Source organism: Loxodonta africana, chromosome 4 (assembly GCF_030014295.1).
Source record: "Loxodonta africana isolate mLoxAfr1 chromosome 4, mLoxAfr1.hap2, whole genome shotgun sequence".
In the NCBI taxonomy this organism is placed as follows: Eukaryota; Metazoa; Chordata; class Mammalia; order Proboscidea; family Elephantidae; genus Loxodonta; species Loxodonta africana.
The window spans coordinates 130,347,295-130,367,095 of record NC_087345.1 but is presented as its reverse complement, the minus strand read 5'-3'; the positions used below and the strand labels follow the sequence as shown (position 1 = coordinate 130,367,095).

The following is a 19,801-nucleotide window of genomic DNA, read 5'->3' as shown; positions in this document are numbered from 1 at the left end:
TCAATTGGCAAAATAATTCTATTATGAAAACATTCTGCATCCCACTTTGAAATGTGGCGTCTGGGGTCTTAAATGCTAACAAGCGGCCATCTAAGATGCATCAATTGGTCTCAACCCACCTGAAGCAAAGGAAAATGAAGAACACCAAGATCACATGACAACTAGGAGCCCAAGAGACAGAAAGGGCCACATGAACCAGAGACCTACATCATCCTGCGACCAGAAAAACTAGTTGGTGCCCGGCCACAATGGATGACTGCCCTGTCAGGGAGCACAACAGAGAACTCCTGAGGGAGCAGGAGATCAGTGGGATGCAGACCCCAAATTCTCATAAAAAGACCATACTTAATGGTCTGACTGAGACTAGAGGAATCCCGACGGTCATGGTCCCCAGACCTTCTGTCGGCAGAGGACAGGAACCATCCCCGAAGACAACTCATCAGACATGAAAGGGACTGGTCAGCGGGTGGGAGAGAGACGCTGATGAAGAGTGAGCTAATTATATCAGGTGGACACTGGAGAGAGTGTGTTGGCAGCTCTTGTCTGGAGGGGGGATGGGAGGATAGAGAGAGAGGGAAGCTGGCAAAATTGTCACGAAAGGAGAGACTGAAAGGGCTGACTCAATAGGGGAAGAGCAAGTGGGAGTACGGAGTACGATGTATGTAAACTTATATGTGACAGACTGATTGGATTTGTAAACGTTCACTTGAAGCTTAATAAAAGTTAATAAAAAAAAAAGAAGTGGTAAGAAAGGATGTTTTTATCTTGTAAATTTTCTTAGGGGAAAACATTCAGACTTTCACCACCAAAATGATTTTTAGCTTTTTTTTTTTTTTGGTAAATGCTCTTTATCAGGTTAAGGAAGTCCCTTCTATTGTTTGTTCACTAAGTGTTTCTGTCAGGAAATAGTGTTGGATTTTGTTAAATACTTTTTCTGCATCTGTTGAGATGATTCTGTGGTTTTTGTCTTTTATTATATTGCTATGGTATAGTAAAACAATTGATTTTGGGGTGATAAACCTATCTTTCATTCCCGGGATAAATCCCACATGGCCGTAGTGTAATAATCCTTTTTATATGTTGCTCGATTCAGTTTGCCAATGTCTTGTTAAGAATTATTGTACCTATATATTCATAAGCATTATTGGTATATGTGTTCCTTTCTCATACTGTCTTTATATGGTTCTGGTGTTAAAGTATATGGCTAAAATCATAGAATAATTTGGGAAATGTTCTCTTCTATTTTTTTGAATAATTTGTGAAACACTGCTATGAATTCTTCTTCAAATATTTGGTAGAATTCACTATTGTAACTATCTGAGCCTGGGCTTTTCTTTGTGGGAAGTTTTTTAATTACTAATTCAATCTCTTCGATTTTTATAATTCTATTCGGTCTTTTTATTTTTTCTTGAGTCATTTTCAGTAGTCGAATCATTCTAGAAATTTTCCCGTTTCATCTAAGTTAGCTTATTTGTGGCACACGGATGTTTATACTATTCTCTTATATCCTTTATCTTATTTTTTTATTGCTGTAAGATTGGTAGCTTTTCTCTTACATTCCTGATTTTAGTCATTTGAGTCTTCTGTCTTTTTTAGTCTAGATAAAGTTTTGTCAATTTTGTTGAAATTTTCAAAGAATCAACTTTCTGGTGTATTGATTTTCTTTATTGTTTTTCTATTCTCTGTTTCCTTTTTTCTACTTACTTTATATAAGGTTTATTTCTCTGTTCTATTTTTTCAGTTCATATGCTATCGTTGGAGATCTTTATTCTATTTTAATATAGGCATATACAGCTATAAAAAACTGTAAGAACTGCTTTATCTGTACAGGATAATTTTTGGTACGTTGTGTTTTCTTTTCATTCACCTAAAAGTATTTTTTGACTACTTTAGTCATATCTTCCTTGACCCATTGAGTACCTAGGAGTAGGTTATTTACATGCCATTTGTTAATTTCCTAAATTCTGTATTTTTTTTTAATATCTACTTTAGTGCATTATAGTGGGAGAATATACTTTGTATGATTTCAATCCTTTCAAATATTTTGAGGCCACTCAAACTGCTTGTACGTTATGTTTGCGTGGTATAATTTTTCCATCCTTTTACTTTCTATGTTTTTAGTTGAATCTAAAATTGTTTCTTGTAGACAGCATATAGTGGTATCCTTTTATTTTAACCCATTCTGACAATGTCTACTTTTTTGATTGAATAGTAAATCATTCCCATTTAATAGTATTATTGGTATAATTGCATTTACATCTGCCGTTTTACTTTTTATCCCTGTATGTCTCATATTTTTTGTTTCTCTGTTTCTTGTTTATTTTCTTTTGCATTAATTTAGTATTTTCTAGTCTAAAATTTTAATTCTCTTTTTTTACTATTTTTAAATTGATTTTCTGAGTGATTGCTCTAAACCAAAATAAATAAATAAACCCATTGCTGCTGAGTTGATTGCAACTCATAGCAACTCTACAAGGACAGAGTAGAGCTGCCCACAGAGTTTCCAGGAAGCAGCTGGTGGATTCAAACTGCTGACCGTTGGTTAAAGGCCATAGTGCTTAACCACTGTGCCACCAGGGTCCAGTGATTGCTCTAGATCTTATGATCTAAATACATCTTAATTTTAAGAAACTACTTCAGATTCGTACTAACTTAGTTCCAGTCATAACAGAAATGTTATGTCTTTAAAGAAGCCGAGAAAGAAAGGAGAGCATGTATATGTGTATAAAACTTATCATATTAAGCTTCTTATTTACCATATCTGGTTCTCTTTACTTCTTCCTTTCTTTAAGCTACCATCTTCATCTGCTCTTTTTTTGAGTTACCATCTGGTGTCGCTTCATTACTCCAACGTAAGTTTGTTCTCATTTGGCCCTTCCATGCTACTATTGCCATACATATTGCTTTATGCAATTGCTTTTTAAATAAGAGAAGAAATATACGATTATACTGTCCTGTGTACTCATCTTCATAATTACCTTTGCCAGAAATCTTTAGTTGTGTGAATTTGAATTATTGTCGTGTGTCATTTGCTTTCAGCCTTAAGGACTTCCTTTAGTATTTCTTTTAGGGCCAGTCTGCTAATAACACCTTTTCTCAGTTTCTGTTTATCTGCACATGTTTATTTCACCTTCATTTTTGAAAGATAGTGCAGACAGTGTTGCTGGATATAACAATCTTGGTTAACAGTTTGTGTGTGTGTGTGTTTGGTCTTGTTTTTTTTAAGCACTTTGAATGTGTCATCCCTATGTTATCTGTTAAGAGCAACCAACAAAAGAAACAGTGGAGATGCCTTGGCACATCTCAATTTGTAGCAATAATTCCTCATGAGGAACTGGAATGCATTTATGGGGACTCAAAGGGATCATTCTTTTTCACCTCTGATCATTTTTTTTTTTTTATTATTGGTACACTGTGTGTGTAGTTTATACTTAAGTTATAGCATGAATGCAGATCAGTGTGTAAAGTGTAGCAGTCTGAATTGTGTGGTTAAGTAAATTTTAACATATGCATTAAACCGTATAACCACCATGCTGATGAATTAGTGGGACATGCCCAGCGTCACAGATTAGTTGATGCCCCTTCCCAATTAATCCCTTTCACTAAATATATAACAATACGAAGGAGTAATGCTCTAAGAGAAATATTTCACTTTGCTTGTTTCTTTGAATTAAATGTGCTTTTTTTTTTTTTTTTTTGGTTTACTAATTCTTTTGCAGAATAATTATGTTTTCAAATAATTAGGACTTATGGTTGTGTAACATAACGAGAGTTCATGTTTATAATCCCATATGTCTTCAGATGTTGTAAAATATATTCACTTAAAGTTCAGTAGGTAAAAGATCAATGAGAGAACAGCAAGAATACAATAGGTTCACAAAAGAGTTGCATCAACCTCAAAAGCAGATGTGATTATCGTTGTTAATTTCCCCCTCTACCAGAGGGCAACCACCATGTCTCCTGGGCTTCGGTATAGCTTTAGATCTCACAATTAGATGTTTAAGAAGTACCTGTTTTGAACTGGCTAATCTATTTCATAGATGTTTGCAGTCATCAATAACCTGAAATTAAAACTCCAGATTTTTTTCTTCTTCCCTTCTATTCACATTCCATTTTCCATATTTATTATTTGTGTAGAGTAGCTCAAAACATTAAGTATGATCAGAGGTTATGATGTAGATATAAACAACAGGCATTTTTTTCTGAAGAACATCTTGCAACTCCATGATTTTTGGTTGCTTGCTTTTTGTTTGTCAGCTGTTCTTAAATAAAATAGTATAGTAATCTAGTTCCTCTGGGGCCACCGGGTAGAAAGAAAAAAGGTTGGTAGCTCATCTTCCCTGTTGTAAAATGTCTAATACGGAGGTTTTTTTTTTTTTTTTTTATCAGAAACGATAAAACAGACATGATACCGTACTTTGTTGAATTTGCCAATTTGTTTGTGCTTAGGAAGACAGAATAGAAGATAACATTTATTTCCCCTCCTCTGATTTTCAGGGCTTAAAAACTTGACTTTTGTCCCATTGTTTTCTAATTTTTTTTCTGCACCTTTCATTCCTGAGACCCTTTATGGCAGTGCTATTAAGACTCTGTGCTGAAAAATTGCGGTAAATTACATGCTATTTAAAGGCTTTGGTTCCCTTGAGTGTCCTTGGACATACATTAAAGGCAAAGGCCACAATTTTTTTTTCTAATAGATAAAAGTGTTTTACATTTCTTTGACTAACTTAAAAAAATTTATTTCTCAGAGGTATTTCATTAAATAATAGGACACAATTATCAAAGTTTCCTTTCTCAAATAACATTTGGGTATAGGAAAATGTATGGCATATTCACATTGTTAATTATTACTGTTTCTCTCTTTCTAGTTTTCTCTTTGTTGTATAGTTTATCAGGTGTGACCTGATAAAATAAAATATATTACTGCATTTTAGAAATCAAATTCAGGGAGGCAGCGGAGCTTAGTGATTGAGGAAATTACTAACATAAAAAAAAAACATAGTCATTAGGAAAAATAAGAGTGGATAAGAAGGCTAGATAAGTACTCTCAAAAGCTGAACTGAGCTGGAGTGAGCTGAGCTGAGCTGTCAGGTGTCTGAGTAGCTGATAAAGACAATAAGCCAAAATGAACTAGTCAAGCCTTTAATCACTGTGATAGTATAAGCAACAGGCTAACCCAGAGAAAATGCTGACTCCTCCTGTTCCATGTTTCCTCATGGAAAGGCACCAGGCAAGGGTCAGGTGGATCAGCACAGATATGGGGACCTAGCTCACTCCTGCAGTTTTATGGGGGAAAGCAGGGGGGACCTGAAGGGCTAGGAGTAGAAAAGTACTGAACACTGAGGTAGAGTGGAGAAAGGTGCCTTCTTCAAGGCTCTCCCCAACCCCCACCCCAGATAATGTGGTTTCAGCAGAGACACCTGAGGAAGGCCTCTGTCAAAGCCAAAGCTGCAACTTCCTTCCGAGGCTGCAGTGTATTGACTGTGCACCAAGTCTGAAGTACGGAGGGCCGCTTTCCCCCTGAGGCCTGCCAGATAAAACCTTTGTAATTACCTATAGTCAGGCCTGAAAAATCACACATAGGTTTTTAGCCAGGAGCATACTCCTCAGCTCCAACCCTTGATTTTTCAGGACCTGAGGAAGAAACATAGGCTACGTCTTCATGGACCGGAATAGGTTGGACGTTGAGGGGCTGTGACAATAACCAGGAAATTAGTCTGACCAACAGTGGACCAGGGCCTATGACTAAAATTACTCCAAGCAGGATGATCAGGCCTGTGTGGAGGATTGAAAATATCCATGAGTGCCACCATTGGCAGGAAAAGGTGTCCCATAGTCTCTCTGGGTCTAGTTTAGAGATCCAGGAGAGTTTTTCCTAAAGTTTATATATACATTCTTTCTGGCTGAAGACATCAGTTTAGCCAAGGCGCAACTCTGGCCAATAAGTTGAAGCTGACCTTAATGCCACACCTGAAGCAGTGTCCTGATGGTCAGGGTACACACACCAAGAATATAAGCACAAACAGCATGTGTGACCTCCCTGAAAACAAAGCGTTAAATGTTACTGTACCCAAGCAGCACCTATATTAATCAGGCAGTCAGGTTAATGGAATCCCAATGTGGCTTCCCATTGTGTGGCCTGCTATCCTGGGATCCCCAGTCCAGTTCAAATAATTCAGTTAATTCCTTGATTTCAGAGGAACTGTCAAGGCAGTCTGTCTGAAATAGTTTTGTTTGTCCATGAAATCAGCTCATCAGTCTCAGGAGTGTGGACAACATCTGGTGTTGTGTGGTGACCATGCAGGAGCTGAAGCAATCTCCTGCTGTTTCATAATCAAGGCTGTTGGGTGTGATCCTAGGGATAATAAACCCACTGCCACCTAGTCGATTCTGACTTGTAGTGACCCTGTATCACAGAGGAGAAAGTGTCAGGATCCAACAAAATCCTCTGGACGGGATGACAGGCCCAATGTAATCTACCTGCCAAGAATATCCTGGCCCATTGGATTGGGGTTCTGTTCCTGGGCAGTGTTTTTAGCCTTGCCAGGGTCTGGCAGGCAGGACAGCTTTTCCATGCTCTTTCTGCCTCTTGTGACTACAGTGGCAGTCCATGCTTATAGGTGCTGTCTAGAATGGTGTCTGAATTCCCATGGGCCATCTTCTCATGGACCCAGAAGTAAATCAACTCACATCTGCTTGTTCTGGGGCAGAGGATCCTTTAGTCTCCATGTTTAGTTGACAAGCACAATTTGCTTAAAAAAAAAAAAAAGTCCATTGTTGTCAAGTCGATTCTGACTCATAGTGCGTTGTTTATGCTTGTCAGCATAGGTGACTTCCTGGTGATCATCCATGTGGACAACAAAAAGTTTATTAGGAGCAGAACTGATTTTTACTCAAATGTCACCCCCACAGAGGGAGGCTCGCTTTATATGTTAGTCTGCAGGTTGCCAATGAGCCAGTCAAACAGCCAGGCCATTAGCTATAGTCTCAATTGGGTAAGTTCACAGTCTTCCACATGCCTCACTAAGATGGTCCTAACTATGGCTTGGGGTGAAGGCTGGCAGAGTGCACAAAAGTGATGGTTAATGTCACGTGTCAACTTGGCTAGGCTGTGATTCTCAGTATTATGTAATTATCCTTCATTTTGTGATCTGATGTAAGGGGAGTTTCCTTGAGGGTGTGGCCTGCATCCAATACAGATGGATGTTCTGACAAAACTCATTTGCTCTCGATATTGCATCCACTGGTCAATCTTCTGACTCCTAGTTCTTGGGACATGAGCCAGTGCTTGCCCTCTGACCTGCAGGTTTTGGTATTTGCCAGCTCCGGCTGCACCGTGAGCCAGCAGCCTGACATCTGACCCACCCATTTTGGGTTCCTCAGCCCCTGCAACCACATGAGTCAGGAAAAGCCTCCAGCCTGATGCCTGACCCACAGATTTGGGACGTGCCAACCTCTACAAGTGCATGAGCCATTTCCTTGAAATAAATCTCTCTCTTTCTCTATGCGTCACTGGTTTTGCTTCTCTAAAGAACCCAGCCTAAGACAATACCAATAACATATTTAATAGTAGGAGCCATTCAAATTTTGTAGGGACTCAAAGGGACCCACCTGTAGTCTGGCTTTGGCAAGGGTCCTGATGGTGGTGGCCTCGGACCCAAAACCAGACAGCATTTCCCCTCATCTAGGTGCCAGGGGTTGTGGGAACCACGGTCAGCTGTGCGCCAAGATCAAAAGGCCCAAGAAGTGTAATTCTTTTCCATCTCTCCATTTAACTCTAACGTTGGCAGAGGGCCGCTGTTTCCCCTGTCCCATCCACACACACAGAATTACAGAATTACCTCTGCCTTTTTTAACACCAAGTCTTGTTTATTTCTGACAGGCAAATGCCATAGAACACTCCCAAGCCAACTGGGAGTGGTGTAGGGAAGAGTACCCATGTAAGCCGCAGGGGTTGACACCATAGAAGACAGCAGGGCTGTCCAGGGATCTGGCCACATGCTTTGTGGGGGGAGATAGGAGGGCTGAGAGCCGGATGGAGTAGCAGGCCTGGACTACTGGCTCCAGCAGGGCGAGTTCAGTGGAGCCCGAGATTGTGTGCAGGGAGGAACTGTGCCCAGGAAAGGTTTAAGTTGTATTGTGGTCAAGACCCTCCTCTGCCTGAATCTGTGTGCCAGGGCAAGCCAGTGGGGTTGGAGGTAGAGGGGGTAAGAAGCCCTGTTGTCACCCTTATGAAGTTCTTCCTCTACTGGTCAATCTTTGAGGCCAGAGGCACCAGCAGCTGCCTCTCCAGGAAGCCCAAGTACACACAGAGCAGCCTCACCAGTTGCAGCCAGGTTACTGCTGCTGCTCAGTTTTGTGGGGGCTGCAGTCAGGACATCCTGAAGGAAGGCAGAGGGGGTCTATAGTAATCCCCCCCAACATACACACACACAGAGTCTCTGTCCCTTACTAACTTGAATGAGATTACCTCCAGAGGGAATATAAGCCTCTAAAAGTCTTTTCAGGACCATTGGGCACAGCGATACTGAATGGCTCTATATTCTTTTTATTGGAATTTAACAATTTGATGCATCCAAGGTGTTCATCAGCACCAGGGATCTGCTTACTCAGCTCTGGGGCTTCCCCGCTGTCTCTAGTCTGTATTCAGGGGGCCCTAAGAAGTGGGTAAGGAGTTGCTTCCCTAGCTCTCTCTGAACCCCTGTGTTGGGTCTCTAATCTGACACACCAGGTGGGCTCAGCTGAGGAGTCAGGGGCTAAAGAGAAGGACCAGTGGTCCCTCTCAGACCAAACAAGCTTATACAGGAACTCTACAGGACTGCTTTGTTTTTCTGGGTCTTTCAAGTGTTCAGCCTTTGACAGGGTGCAGCATACTTTTCTATCATTGGTTTTAGAGGAAAATATTTGAGTTTTCCTTCTCTGACAGATTTCTGCTTTACACAGGTTCTGGACTTCGCAGGTTTTACTGTATAAACAATCCCCTAGCATTTTCCAAGCAAGCCCTGCAGCGTCCACTGGCACTTCCCAAAGCCCATTGGCCCATTGGCATGGCTGGCAAAGTGCTCCATGGGATCCACTAGCACCTACTAAGATCCATTGGTAAAGTGTCCTGTGAAACCTTGAATTCTTGCAAATAATTCATTAACATCCTCCAAGAATACCCCAAGGACTCTTCAGGCTTTTTGGTCTTTCAGAATGGCATTGTAGTTGGTCTTGCGGTTAATAGGCTATCTAGTTTATTGTCCTAATTTTTTCAGGGAGCCGAGCTGCCAGGCATCTGAAGTCAATTAAGACAAGTCAGAATGAAAGCAACAGTCAAGCCTTTGATCACTTACTGTAAAAGTATAAGCAAAAAACTCAATCACAGATTTCTGCCAACCAGGTATAGGGTCGCTATGAGTCCGGATCTACTCAAAGGCAATGGGTTTGTTTTTTTATTTTAAATTTTTTAGGTAGCAGCTCTGGGGAAGGTCAGGTGGATCAGCAAAGGTTTGGGGCTAACTGCTTAGGGAGCATTTAAATTCTGCATTTTTACGGAAGTGGGAGGAGGCTAGGAGTGGAAAAGTACTGAGTAAATCAGGGTGGAGAAAGTGTTTTCAAGGCTCCTTCCTCTACCCACTATCCTCTCCCCAAAAGGAGGTTTCAGCAGAAGCACCCAAACCAGTTGCTGTGGAGTACATTACAACTCACGGGGACCTTGTGTGTCAGAGTAGAGCTGTGCTCCACAGGGTTTTCAGTGGCTGAATTTTTGGAAGTAGATCACCTTTCTTCTGAGGCATCTCTTGGGCTGACTTGAACTTCCAACTTTTTGGTTAGCAGCTTTTAACTTTTTGCACCACCCAGGGACCCAGGCCTCTTCCAAAGACCCTCCATTAAGAAGCTTCTCAAAATGGCAACACCTCGACTTGGAATGTAGCTATGAGTATAGCCTGCCAAAAGGATCTGAGTATTTGACTGCAACTTCTTTCAGAGACTGCAGTGTGTTGACTGTGCACCAAGTCTGGAATGAATAGGGCAGATTTTCCATGGGAGGCCCACGAGGTAATTGCCTGTGGTTGAATCTGAAAAATCACAGATAGGTTTTTGACCAAGAGCTGTATTCCTTGACTCTACCACCAGAAAGGGGACTATCTGGGTGAGGGAGAATGCAGGCAATAAGCAGAAGGAGTAAAAGGCTGACTCTATTACACTCAAGAGTATGCCTTTCAAATGCAGGGAGGAAGAGCATCCTGGAATTTCTTGAAGGGGAACTTAAAGCTGAATCATGCATCTGTAGCTAGAGGTGCCTGTTACTACAAGTTCCAGGAGGGATTCTCTGTGAAGTTGGGGATAGAACCTGGGTAGAACTGTGCAAATGAGTTTGATTCAGAAGAAAACATAAAGTAAGGAAGCAAAGGGCTGAAAGCCTAGAGAAAATAATACAGGTATAAGATCTCAGGCTTTGAAAGAAACTTAAAAATCAGATAAAGCTGGTATCCATTTGATAAAATACTCTCTACAGGAGATAGAAAATGTATCAGAAATTCGTTAAGCTGAGAGCTTAAGGCAACAATGAGCATGTTATATTATTAAAATATAGTTTAAATCTTAGTAAATAAAGTACCATGTGTATAGTAAAAATAAGTAGATAAGTAACACCAGAATAACCTCATTGGCTTAGTATTAAATGGGTAGTTACATTGATGGTTCAGGAAAATACTGAAGATACTGTAGATAGAGGTGTCATTGAGATATTTGACTCAGTCTACCATAATATTACTCTACACAAGGTAAAACAGCGTTATTCAGATTAGGTGCTGTTGGTCAGGAGAGAAATCATTTGCTATATGTCAAAAGGCTTGCCTTTGATCCTATATTGTTCGACCTTTTATTCATGCTTTGATTAATATGTCCAATTCATAGATAACACACAACTTGAATAGCTAACACATTAAATGATAAAGTCATAAACTGCAAACAGTTGAAGTTCAGAGAGAATAAAGAATTTAACAAGATAAATCTATTAGGTACTAAAATCTTAACTGAAAAAGTAACAGGGTGGGAGGCATTAGTTTAATTTATAGAACTACAAGAACAAACAAGCAAACACACACACAAAAAAACCCCTCAAACACACACTAGGAGAAGCTACGTGGCTACAAGTTCAATATGAGATGAGACTGTATCGAGATAATTAAACCTTAGGTAAAGTCAATACAAGTACAGTATTTATAACCAGGGCAGTGATAGTTTCACTTTACTCTCTGCCACTGGCCCAGTTCCTTGAAATGATTTTCACGTGATTGTTTTCACACCAACAGAACTTCCTTTTTGCTCTCTACAATATACTCGGGTCTCTAAATGCCTGCTTTATGAGTTCAGAGGGGGAACAAAGGGGAAGCTGAGTTACTTAAAGTCACAAATTCATTTTTATTTTTTTTCAAAGAACTGAGACTACTTAGCCAGAATAAGGAAATGGAGTACTGGGAATAAGTTTGCTATTTTCAGTTGTTCAAAAGCTGTCGTGTTAAAATGATGTTAACACTTGATTACTGGCCCCAAAGGGAGACTTGATACAAACAGCTGGAAGAAGCATGCCTTAGCATCTGGTGACTTCCTTACCACTGGGGCTTTTCTACAAACTGTACATCTATTCATGGAGAATTTAGCTAAATTTAAATCATCTGATTAGTAGGTATCCTTTTCATGGATGAATTATTATTCTTTAGCAGGAATTTTTGGTGATTTTTGGCCTGGATGCTGATTCATTGTTGGTAGTTTTTTATTATTTGAAAAAAATGAGGTACCAATTGCAAGCAGGGCATATTGGTCCCACGGCCCAGGAAGTACATCACACTTCCTGGTTATACTTGAGCTGTAAAATATCTTACTCAACTTTCCAAAAATACACACGAAATACTAAATAAACATTGTACTTACTGCAGAATATTGTTATCAGTTTGATTTAGAGTGGGATTGGTACCATATTCCATGAAACACATCACATTCATGGGACATATTAGTCCCATGGCCTAGGAAGTGAATCACAAACTGTTTTCACTCCCAGAATAACTCATTTACTTTAATATTTCTGAATACTGGTAACTTGTACCTTCCCAATAACACAAAGGAAACAGTAAACATACTTGAAAAGCTTATCTCGCTGTATAGAAGACAAAAGACAAACGTTTTACACAATCACTCCTCCAGGAAGCATTCTGGAATCATCCCCTCATATTAATGGCTTTCAACATTCAAATATGGTGAAGATCAACTTCCTTGCTTTGAGGTGGTTGAACCAGTATCCCCCATGATGCCAGAACGTACTCGAGTGGCTCAAATGTCTGCCAATAAACCTCCAGGGTTGGGAAATTTAACTGGGACATATATGTCCCAGAGAATATGAAAAGGGTATATATACTAAGTTGATTGAAAAGCTTTATCCATACACACCAAGTAATCTTTTTTTAAATTTTTTTATTTATTTTGTTGTTACCGAGAATACACACAGCAAAACGTACACCAATTCAACAATTTCTACATGTACAGTTCAGTGACATTGACCACATTCTTTGAGTTGTGCAGCCATTCTTACCCTCCTTTTCTGAGTTGTTCCTCCCCCATAACATAAATTCATTGTTCCCTAACTTTCCTATATAATCTTTTGGGTTGATGTTCGCTATTTGATCACATATAGATAGATCATGAAAGAGCACAATGCTCAAGGCAAACATTCTTTACTAGTTAAGCTAAACTATTGTTTGGTTTTAAGAAGACTTCAGGGAATATTTTTGGTTTAAGGTTTAAAGATTATCTCAGAGCAATAGTTTCAGGGGTTTATCCAGCCTCCACGGCTCTAGAAAGTCCAGAGTTCATGAGAATTTGAAATTCTGTTTTGCATTTTCCTGCTTTTGGTCAGGATGCCTCTACAGAATCTTGGATCAAAATGTTTAATTGTGGTAGCAAGGCACCATCCAGTTTTTCTGGTCTCATGGCAAAGAGGCAGATGTTCATAGAGCAATTAGCCACACATTCCGTATCTTCCTCCTATTCCTGACTCTCCTTCTTCCTCTGTTGTACCAGGTGAGTAGTGATTAATTGTTGTACCTTAGATAGCTGCTTGCAAGCTTTTAAGACTCCAGGCACTACGCAAGGAACTAGGAAGTGGAACAGAAGCACTAAACATGTTATTAGGCCAATTAACTGGACTGTCCCATGAAACCATGACTCTAAACCTCCAAACAAGAAACCAAGTCCCATGAGATGTTTTGTTGTACGTAAGCAGGCTTAGCAGCTACTCTTTTTTTTTTGTCGTTGTTGTAAGTATATCACACAGCTTTTGCCAATTCAAACTTTTACAGTTGTACAACTTCTTGACAGAAATGGCAATAATTGTCTGTGCAATCCTACCTTAATCAATGAAGTTTTTCCGTCACTGCTAACCATCCCCCCCAACTCCCTTCCTCCCACCCCTGGTAATCACTAATAAAAATTGGTCTCTATACATTTGCCTTTTTTTTTTTTTGTCTTTTTACATAAGTGAAGTGATACAATATTTGTCCTTTTGTGATTGATTTAACTTCACTCACTATAAAGTCTTCAAGCTCCATCCATGTTGTAGCATGTATTAAGATTTCATTTCTCCTACTGGCTGAGTATATTCCATTGTATGCATGTACCACATTTTGTTTATCCATCTATCATTTAGGTTGTTTCCACATTTTAGCAATTGTGAATAGTGCTGAAACTAACATTGGTGTATAAGTTTCTGTTGAATCTCGGCTTTCAAGTCTTTTGGATCTGCACCTAGAAGTGAAATTTCTGGGTCGTACAGTAGTTCTGGAAACACTGGTGGCATAGTGGTTAAGAGATACGGCTGCTAACCAAAAGGTCAGCAGTTCAAATGCACCAGGCGCTCCTTGGAAGCCATATGGGGCAGTTCTACTCTGTCCTATAGGGTTGCTGTGAGTCAGAATTGACTCTATGGCAACCGGTTTGGTTTTTTAGTTTTATGGTAGTTCTATTTTCAGTGTTTTGAGGAACCACCTGAAACATTTTACATTCCCACCAGCAATGGTTAAGAACGTTCCAATTTCCCCACATCTTTTTCTGCCTTTTTTTTTTTTTTAATATTAGCCAATCTAGTGGAAGTGAAAGCATATTTCCTTGTGCTCATTGTGGTTTTGATTTGCATCTCTCCGAAGGCTAATGACATTGAGTAACTTTTTTGGTGTCCATGTGAATTTCCTCTTGGTGAAATGTAATCCAAGTAATCATAATTATGTCAGTGAGTGTTTTCATAGTGTTCAAAACAGGTTTTTTATAGTTGTTACACCCTGTCCTATAAGGTCGCTATGAGTTGGAATCGACTTGACAGCACTGGGTATTTGAAATAATTATTTATGGTTACTTGGATTTAAGATAAAGTTAGAAAAACTAGATTTAAAAGAATTCCAGTTCCCCTTTCAAAATTTACTATCTATCCATAAATCTGATGTTTCTGGAATAATATTGTTGTTGATGTTAAGTGCCATTGAGTCAGTTCTGACTCACACCGACCCTACATAAACAGAATGAGATACTGCCCGGTCTTGCACCATCCTCACAATCATTGTTATGTTTGAGCCCATTGTTGCAGCCACTGTATCAACCCATCTCATTGAGGGTCTTCCTCTCTTTTGCTGACCCTTTACTTTACCAAGTGTGATATTCTTCTCCAGGGACTGGCCCCTCCTGATAACATGTCCAAAGTAGGTGAGATGAAGCCTTTCCGTCCTCACTTTTAAGGAGCATTCTGGCTGTGCTTCTTCCAAAACAAGCTTGTTCACTATTTCTGGTAGGCCATAGTGTATTCAATATTCTTCAACGGCACCATAATTCAAAGGCTTCAATTCTTCTTAGATCTTCCTTAGTCATTGTCTGTTTTTGGCATGCAAGTGAGGCAATTGAAAATACTGTGGCTTGGGTCAGGCACACCTTAGTCCTCAAAGTGACATCTTTGCTTTTCAACACTGTAAAGAGGTCTTCTGCAGCAGCTTTGCCCAATGAAGTGCATGTTTGATTTCTTACCTGCTGCTTCTATGGACTTTGATTGTGGATTCAAGTAAAATGAAATCCTTGACAGCTTCAGTATTTTCTCCCTTTTTATTGATCTAGTTGTGAAGATTTTTGTTTTATGTCAAGATGTAATTCATACTGAAGGCTGTAGCCTTTGATTTTCATCAGTAAGTGCTTTAAGTCCTTTTTGCTTTCAGCAAGCAAGGTTGTGTGATATACATATCGCAGGTTGATAATGGATCTTCCTCCAATCCTGATAAACATTCTTCATTTAGTCCACTTTTCCAGGTTATTTGCTCAGCATACAGATTGAATAAGGATGATGAAAGAATACAACCCTGATGCACACCTTTCCTGATTTTAAATCATGCAGTATCCCCCAGCTCTATTTGAACGACTACTTCTTGGTCTGTGTAGAGGTTCCACATGAGCACAATTAAGAGTTCTGGAATTCTCCTTCTTCACAATGTTATCCATAATTTGTTATGATCCACACATTTGAATGCCTTTGCATAGTCAATAAAACACGGGTAAACATCTTTCTGGTATTCTCTGCTTTCAGCCAAGGTCCATCCGAAATCAACAGTGATATCCCTCAGTCCATATCCTCTTCTGAGTCTGGCTTGAATTTCTGGCAGTTCCCTGCTGATATACTGCTGCAACTCCTTTTCAATTATCTTCAGCAAAAGTTTACTCGTGTGTGATATTAATTATATTGTTTGATCATTTCTGCATTCTGTTGGATAGGCATCTTTGAAATGGGCACGCATATGGATTTCTTCTAGTCAGTTGGCCAGGTAGCTGTCTTCCAAATTGCTTGGCATAGATGAATGAGCACTTCCAGCACTGAGTCCCTTTTTTGAAACATCTTAATTGGTATTCTATCAATTCCTGAAGGCTTGTTTTTCACCAATGCCCCCAGTACAGCTTAAACTTCCTTCTATACCATCAGTTCTTGATCATACGCTACCTTCTGAAATGGTTGACCATTGACCAATTCTTGTTGCTACAATGATTCTGTCTTCCATTTTCTTTTGATACCTCCTGTATCACTCAGTATCTTGCCCATAACCCAGCAAAAACCCAGTGCCCTTGAGTCGAATCCTTCAATGTTGCAACTCATGGTTTGAATTTTTTCTTCAGTTCTGTCAGCTTGAGAAATGCCGAACATGTTCTTCCCTTTTGGTTTTCTATCTCCAGGTCTTTGCATATTTCATTATAATACTTTGTATTCTTGAGCCACACTTCAAAATCTTCTGTTCAGCTCTGTTATTTCATCATTTCTTCTGTTCACTTTAGCTACCCTATATTCAAGAGCAACTGTCAGAGTTTCTTCTGACACCCATTTAGGTCTTTCTTTCTTTCTTGCCTTTTTAATGACTTTTACTTTCTTCACGTATAATGGCCTTGATGTCATTCCACAACTTGTCTGGTCTTCAGTCGTTAGTGTTCGATGTGTCAAATCTATTCCTGAGATGGTCTCTAAATTCAGGTAGAATATACTCAAAGTTGTAATTTGGCTCTTGTGGACTTGCTCTAATTTTCTTCAGCTTCAATTTGAATTTGCATATGAGCAATTTATGGTCTGTTCCACTATTGGCCCCTGGCCTTATTCTGACTGACGATATAATACTTTGTCTTCTTGAGCTTCCCTTACTTACAGTACTACTCACTGTTATTTATTGTAAGACCCCTGTATTGAAAATAGCTATGTTTTGACGTAAGAACCAGGCAAAGATACCCCATGAGTAAATCAAACAGGATTTATTTATTTAAAGTGTATACAGAAGAAGAGTGAAGTAAAGACCAGTCAGCAGTATTTTTATTTCATGCCAGATTGAGGGACAAGTTTCTTGGTCCTAAATTTTACCAATGAACCCAGAGCTGGGAATGATACCATATAAATGAGTGAATGTCAAGATAAACTTTCTACAAACATGAGTATTCTTCTCTAGGAACAATTCTGCTTATAGTTGAGTCTGGTTATATGCCAGGGACCTCCTCTTTGGGGCTCATTGGTCTTGCAGTTATACAATATGACTTGATGATAATATAATCAAAAATGTATATAATTCTTGTGCTTCACCTGAGCCTTCCCAGGTTAACGGCCTTGTCCAAGTATATTCACAAATTCAGGATTCCTGGACCTGAACAGAGGTCAAGTTCTCAGAAATCTCAAGGATCTGTGTTAACAAATATTTGGAATAAGTATATGGTTTCTCCTTCATGTGTTCTTTAATTAATTTAAACAGATCAAATTACCTCCAACAATGAGTCTGATTCACAAACTTAAAGACTATATGCTTAAATTTTTTCAACTGTATTTTTATGAAATGATTATACTTTAAAATTTTTGTCTGAAAAGAATTTCCAGAATACTGCCTGGAACAAAATAATGTTTGGTAAATATTGCATGACTAGTAGGAAGTTAAAACGTGACCATTCCTTTTGTTCAATTTTATTTGAACTCATAAATGTCAAAAGAAATACCACAGATGCTAGCTAATCTGTACAGAACATGTTAATAATTTACAAAATTGATTTTCAACCTTTAATCCATCATTGGCTTCCATAGTATATTAAGAGTTTATGAGTATATGAAGAGTTTTATAAAAGAAAAACCAAAATGGATGTCAGAAGAGACTATGAAACATGCTCTTGAATATAGAGTAGCTAAGCGAATGAATGAAATGATGAAATAAAAGATCTGCACAGAAGGTTTCAAAGGGCAGCACAAGAAGACAAAGTGAAATATTATAATGAAATGTGCAAAGACCTGGAGTTTGAAAACCAAAAGGGAAGAATATGATCAGCATTCCTCAAGCTGAAAGAACTGAAGAATAAATTGCCTTGAATTGCAATTTTGAAGAATTCCATAGGCAAAATATTGAATGATACAAGAAGCATCAAAAGAAGATGGAAAGAGTACACAGAGTCACTGTACCAAAAAGATTTGGTTGACGTTCAACCATTTCAGGAGGTAACATATGATCAAGAACTGATGGTATAGAAGGAAGAAGTTCAAGTTGCACTGGAGACATTGGTGAAAAACAAGGCTCCAGGAATTGATGCAATACCAGTTGAGATGTTTCAACAAAGGGATGCAGCGTTAGCGGTGCTCATTCATCTATGCCCAGAAATTTGGAAGACAGCTACCTGGCCAGCTGACTGGAAAATATCCATATTTGTGCCCGTTCCAAGAAAAGATGATCCAACAGAATGCGGAAATTATCGAACAATATAATTAATATCACACATGAGTAAAATTTTGCTGAAGATAATTGAAAAGCAGTTGCAGCAGTACATCGACAGGGAACTGTCAGAAATTCAAGCCGGATTCTGAAAAGGATGTAGACTGAGGGATGTCATTGCTGATGTCAGATAGATCCTGGCTGAAAGCAGAGAATACAGGAAAGATGTTTACCCGTGGTTTATTGACTATGCAAAGGCATTCGACTGTGTGGGTCATAACAAATTATGGGTAACAGTGCAAAGAATGAGGAAATCCAGAACACTTAATTGTGCTCATGGCGAACCTACACACAAACGAAGAGGCATTCATTCGAACAGAGCATGGGGATACTGCATAGTTTAAAGTCAAGAAAGTTGTGGGTCAGGGTTGTACCCTTTCATCATACTTATTCAATCTGTATGCTAAGCAAATAATCCAAGAAGCTGAACTATATGAAGAAGAATGTACCATCAGGTTTGGTGGAAGACTCATTAGCAACATGCAATGTACAGATAACACAAACTTGCTTGCTGAAAGTGAAGAGGACTTGAAGCACTTACCAACGAAGATCAAATACCACAGCCTTCAGTATAGATTACACCTCGTGTACTTTGGACATGTTATCAGGAGGGACCAGTCCCTGGAGAAGGACATCATGCTTGGTAAAGTAGAGGGTCAGGGAAAAAGACGAAGATCATCGACAAGGTGGATTGACACAGTGGCTGCAACAATTGGCTCAAACATAACAATGGTTGTCATGATGATGTACAACCCGGCAATATTTTGTTTTGTGGTACATAGGGTTGCTGACTCCGCAACACCTAACAACAACATGAGTGTTTGGAGATTAGGAAGTGAGACTTTCCTGAAAAGATCTGTCAGTGTACATTGTTCTGTGGTGAATAGCAGGAGAGGAACTTCTGTGTTTCCTTAAACCAAGTTAGAACTCTGAGAGTGGTTAAGTGCCCTCTAGGATTTGACACATATAGGAGATGATACCTTCAATATGAGAAGCTATGGTTAGAACCACATCTAATCACAGAGTAAAAGTGGAAGTGATAGGAGTAAAAATGACGTGGCTGAAGTGAATGTATCCCTTGGGCCAGGAGTTGATTCCATGAAAAGGAGCTAGCCATGAACCACTTAGAAAAGAAACCTGCCTACATGTACTTCCTGCAAGTCAACCCCAATGAAAACAGACTGGCAGAAAACAGTGTGTGGGGTTTTGTAAGGAGGATTACCTTCATCATGCAAACATAGAATTTCTCTGCAACAGAATTTCCAAAAAACCCACTGAAGTAGTTCAAGAGAAAAAGAGAGCATCTGGAGTGTCAATACACTAATTAAAACTATCCAGGTAGGAAGACCTTTTCTACATGTTTATGTCTATTCCATTCCACCTTTACTCATTCCTGAGGGTGGGTTTAGGAGGCAGAAAGTGCTACTGGAGAGGGAAAGAGGAGCTCATATCAAACCCATCAAACTTGCTGGCCCTCTTGCAGGCTTCCAAACCCCAAACAGACCCAACCTTGG

At 39.3% G+C, this 19,801-nt stretch overlaps 1 protein-coding gene across 1 annotated transcript in view; it reads left to right on the top strand.

Annotated features, from left to right (window-relative positions):
• The first annotated feature begins 9,278 nt into the window (after positions 1-9,278).
• Positions 9,279-19,801, top strand: part of LOC100658850 (killer cell lectin-like receptor subfamily F member 1) — a 20,353-nt gene continuing 9,830 nt past the window's right edge. The window contains exon 1 of the mRNA XM_003410681.3: positions 9,279-10,041. Coding sequence (XP_003410729.2) covers positions 10,006-10,041 — 36 coding nt within the window. The 5' untranslated portion in view covers positions 9,279-10,005. The remainder of the gene's footprint in view (positions 10,042-19,801) is intronic.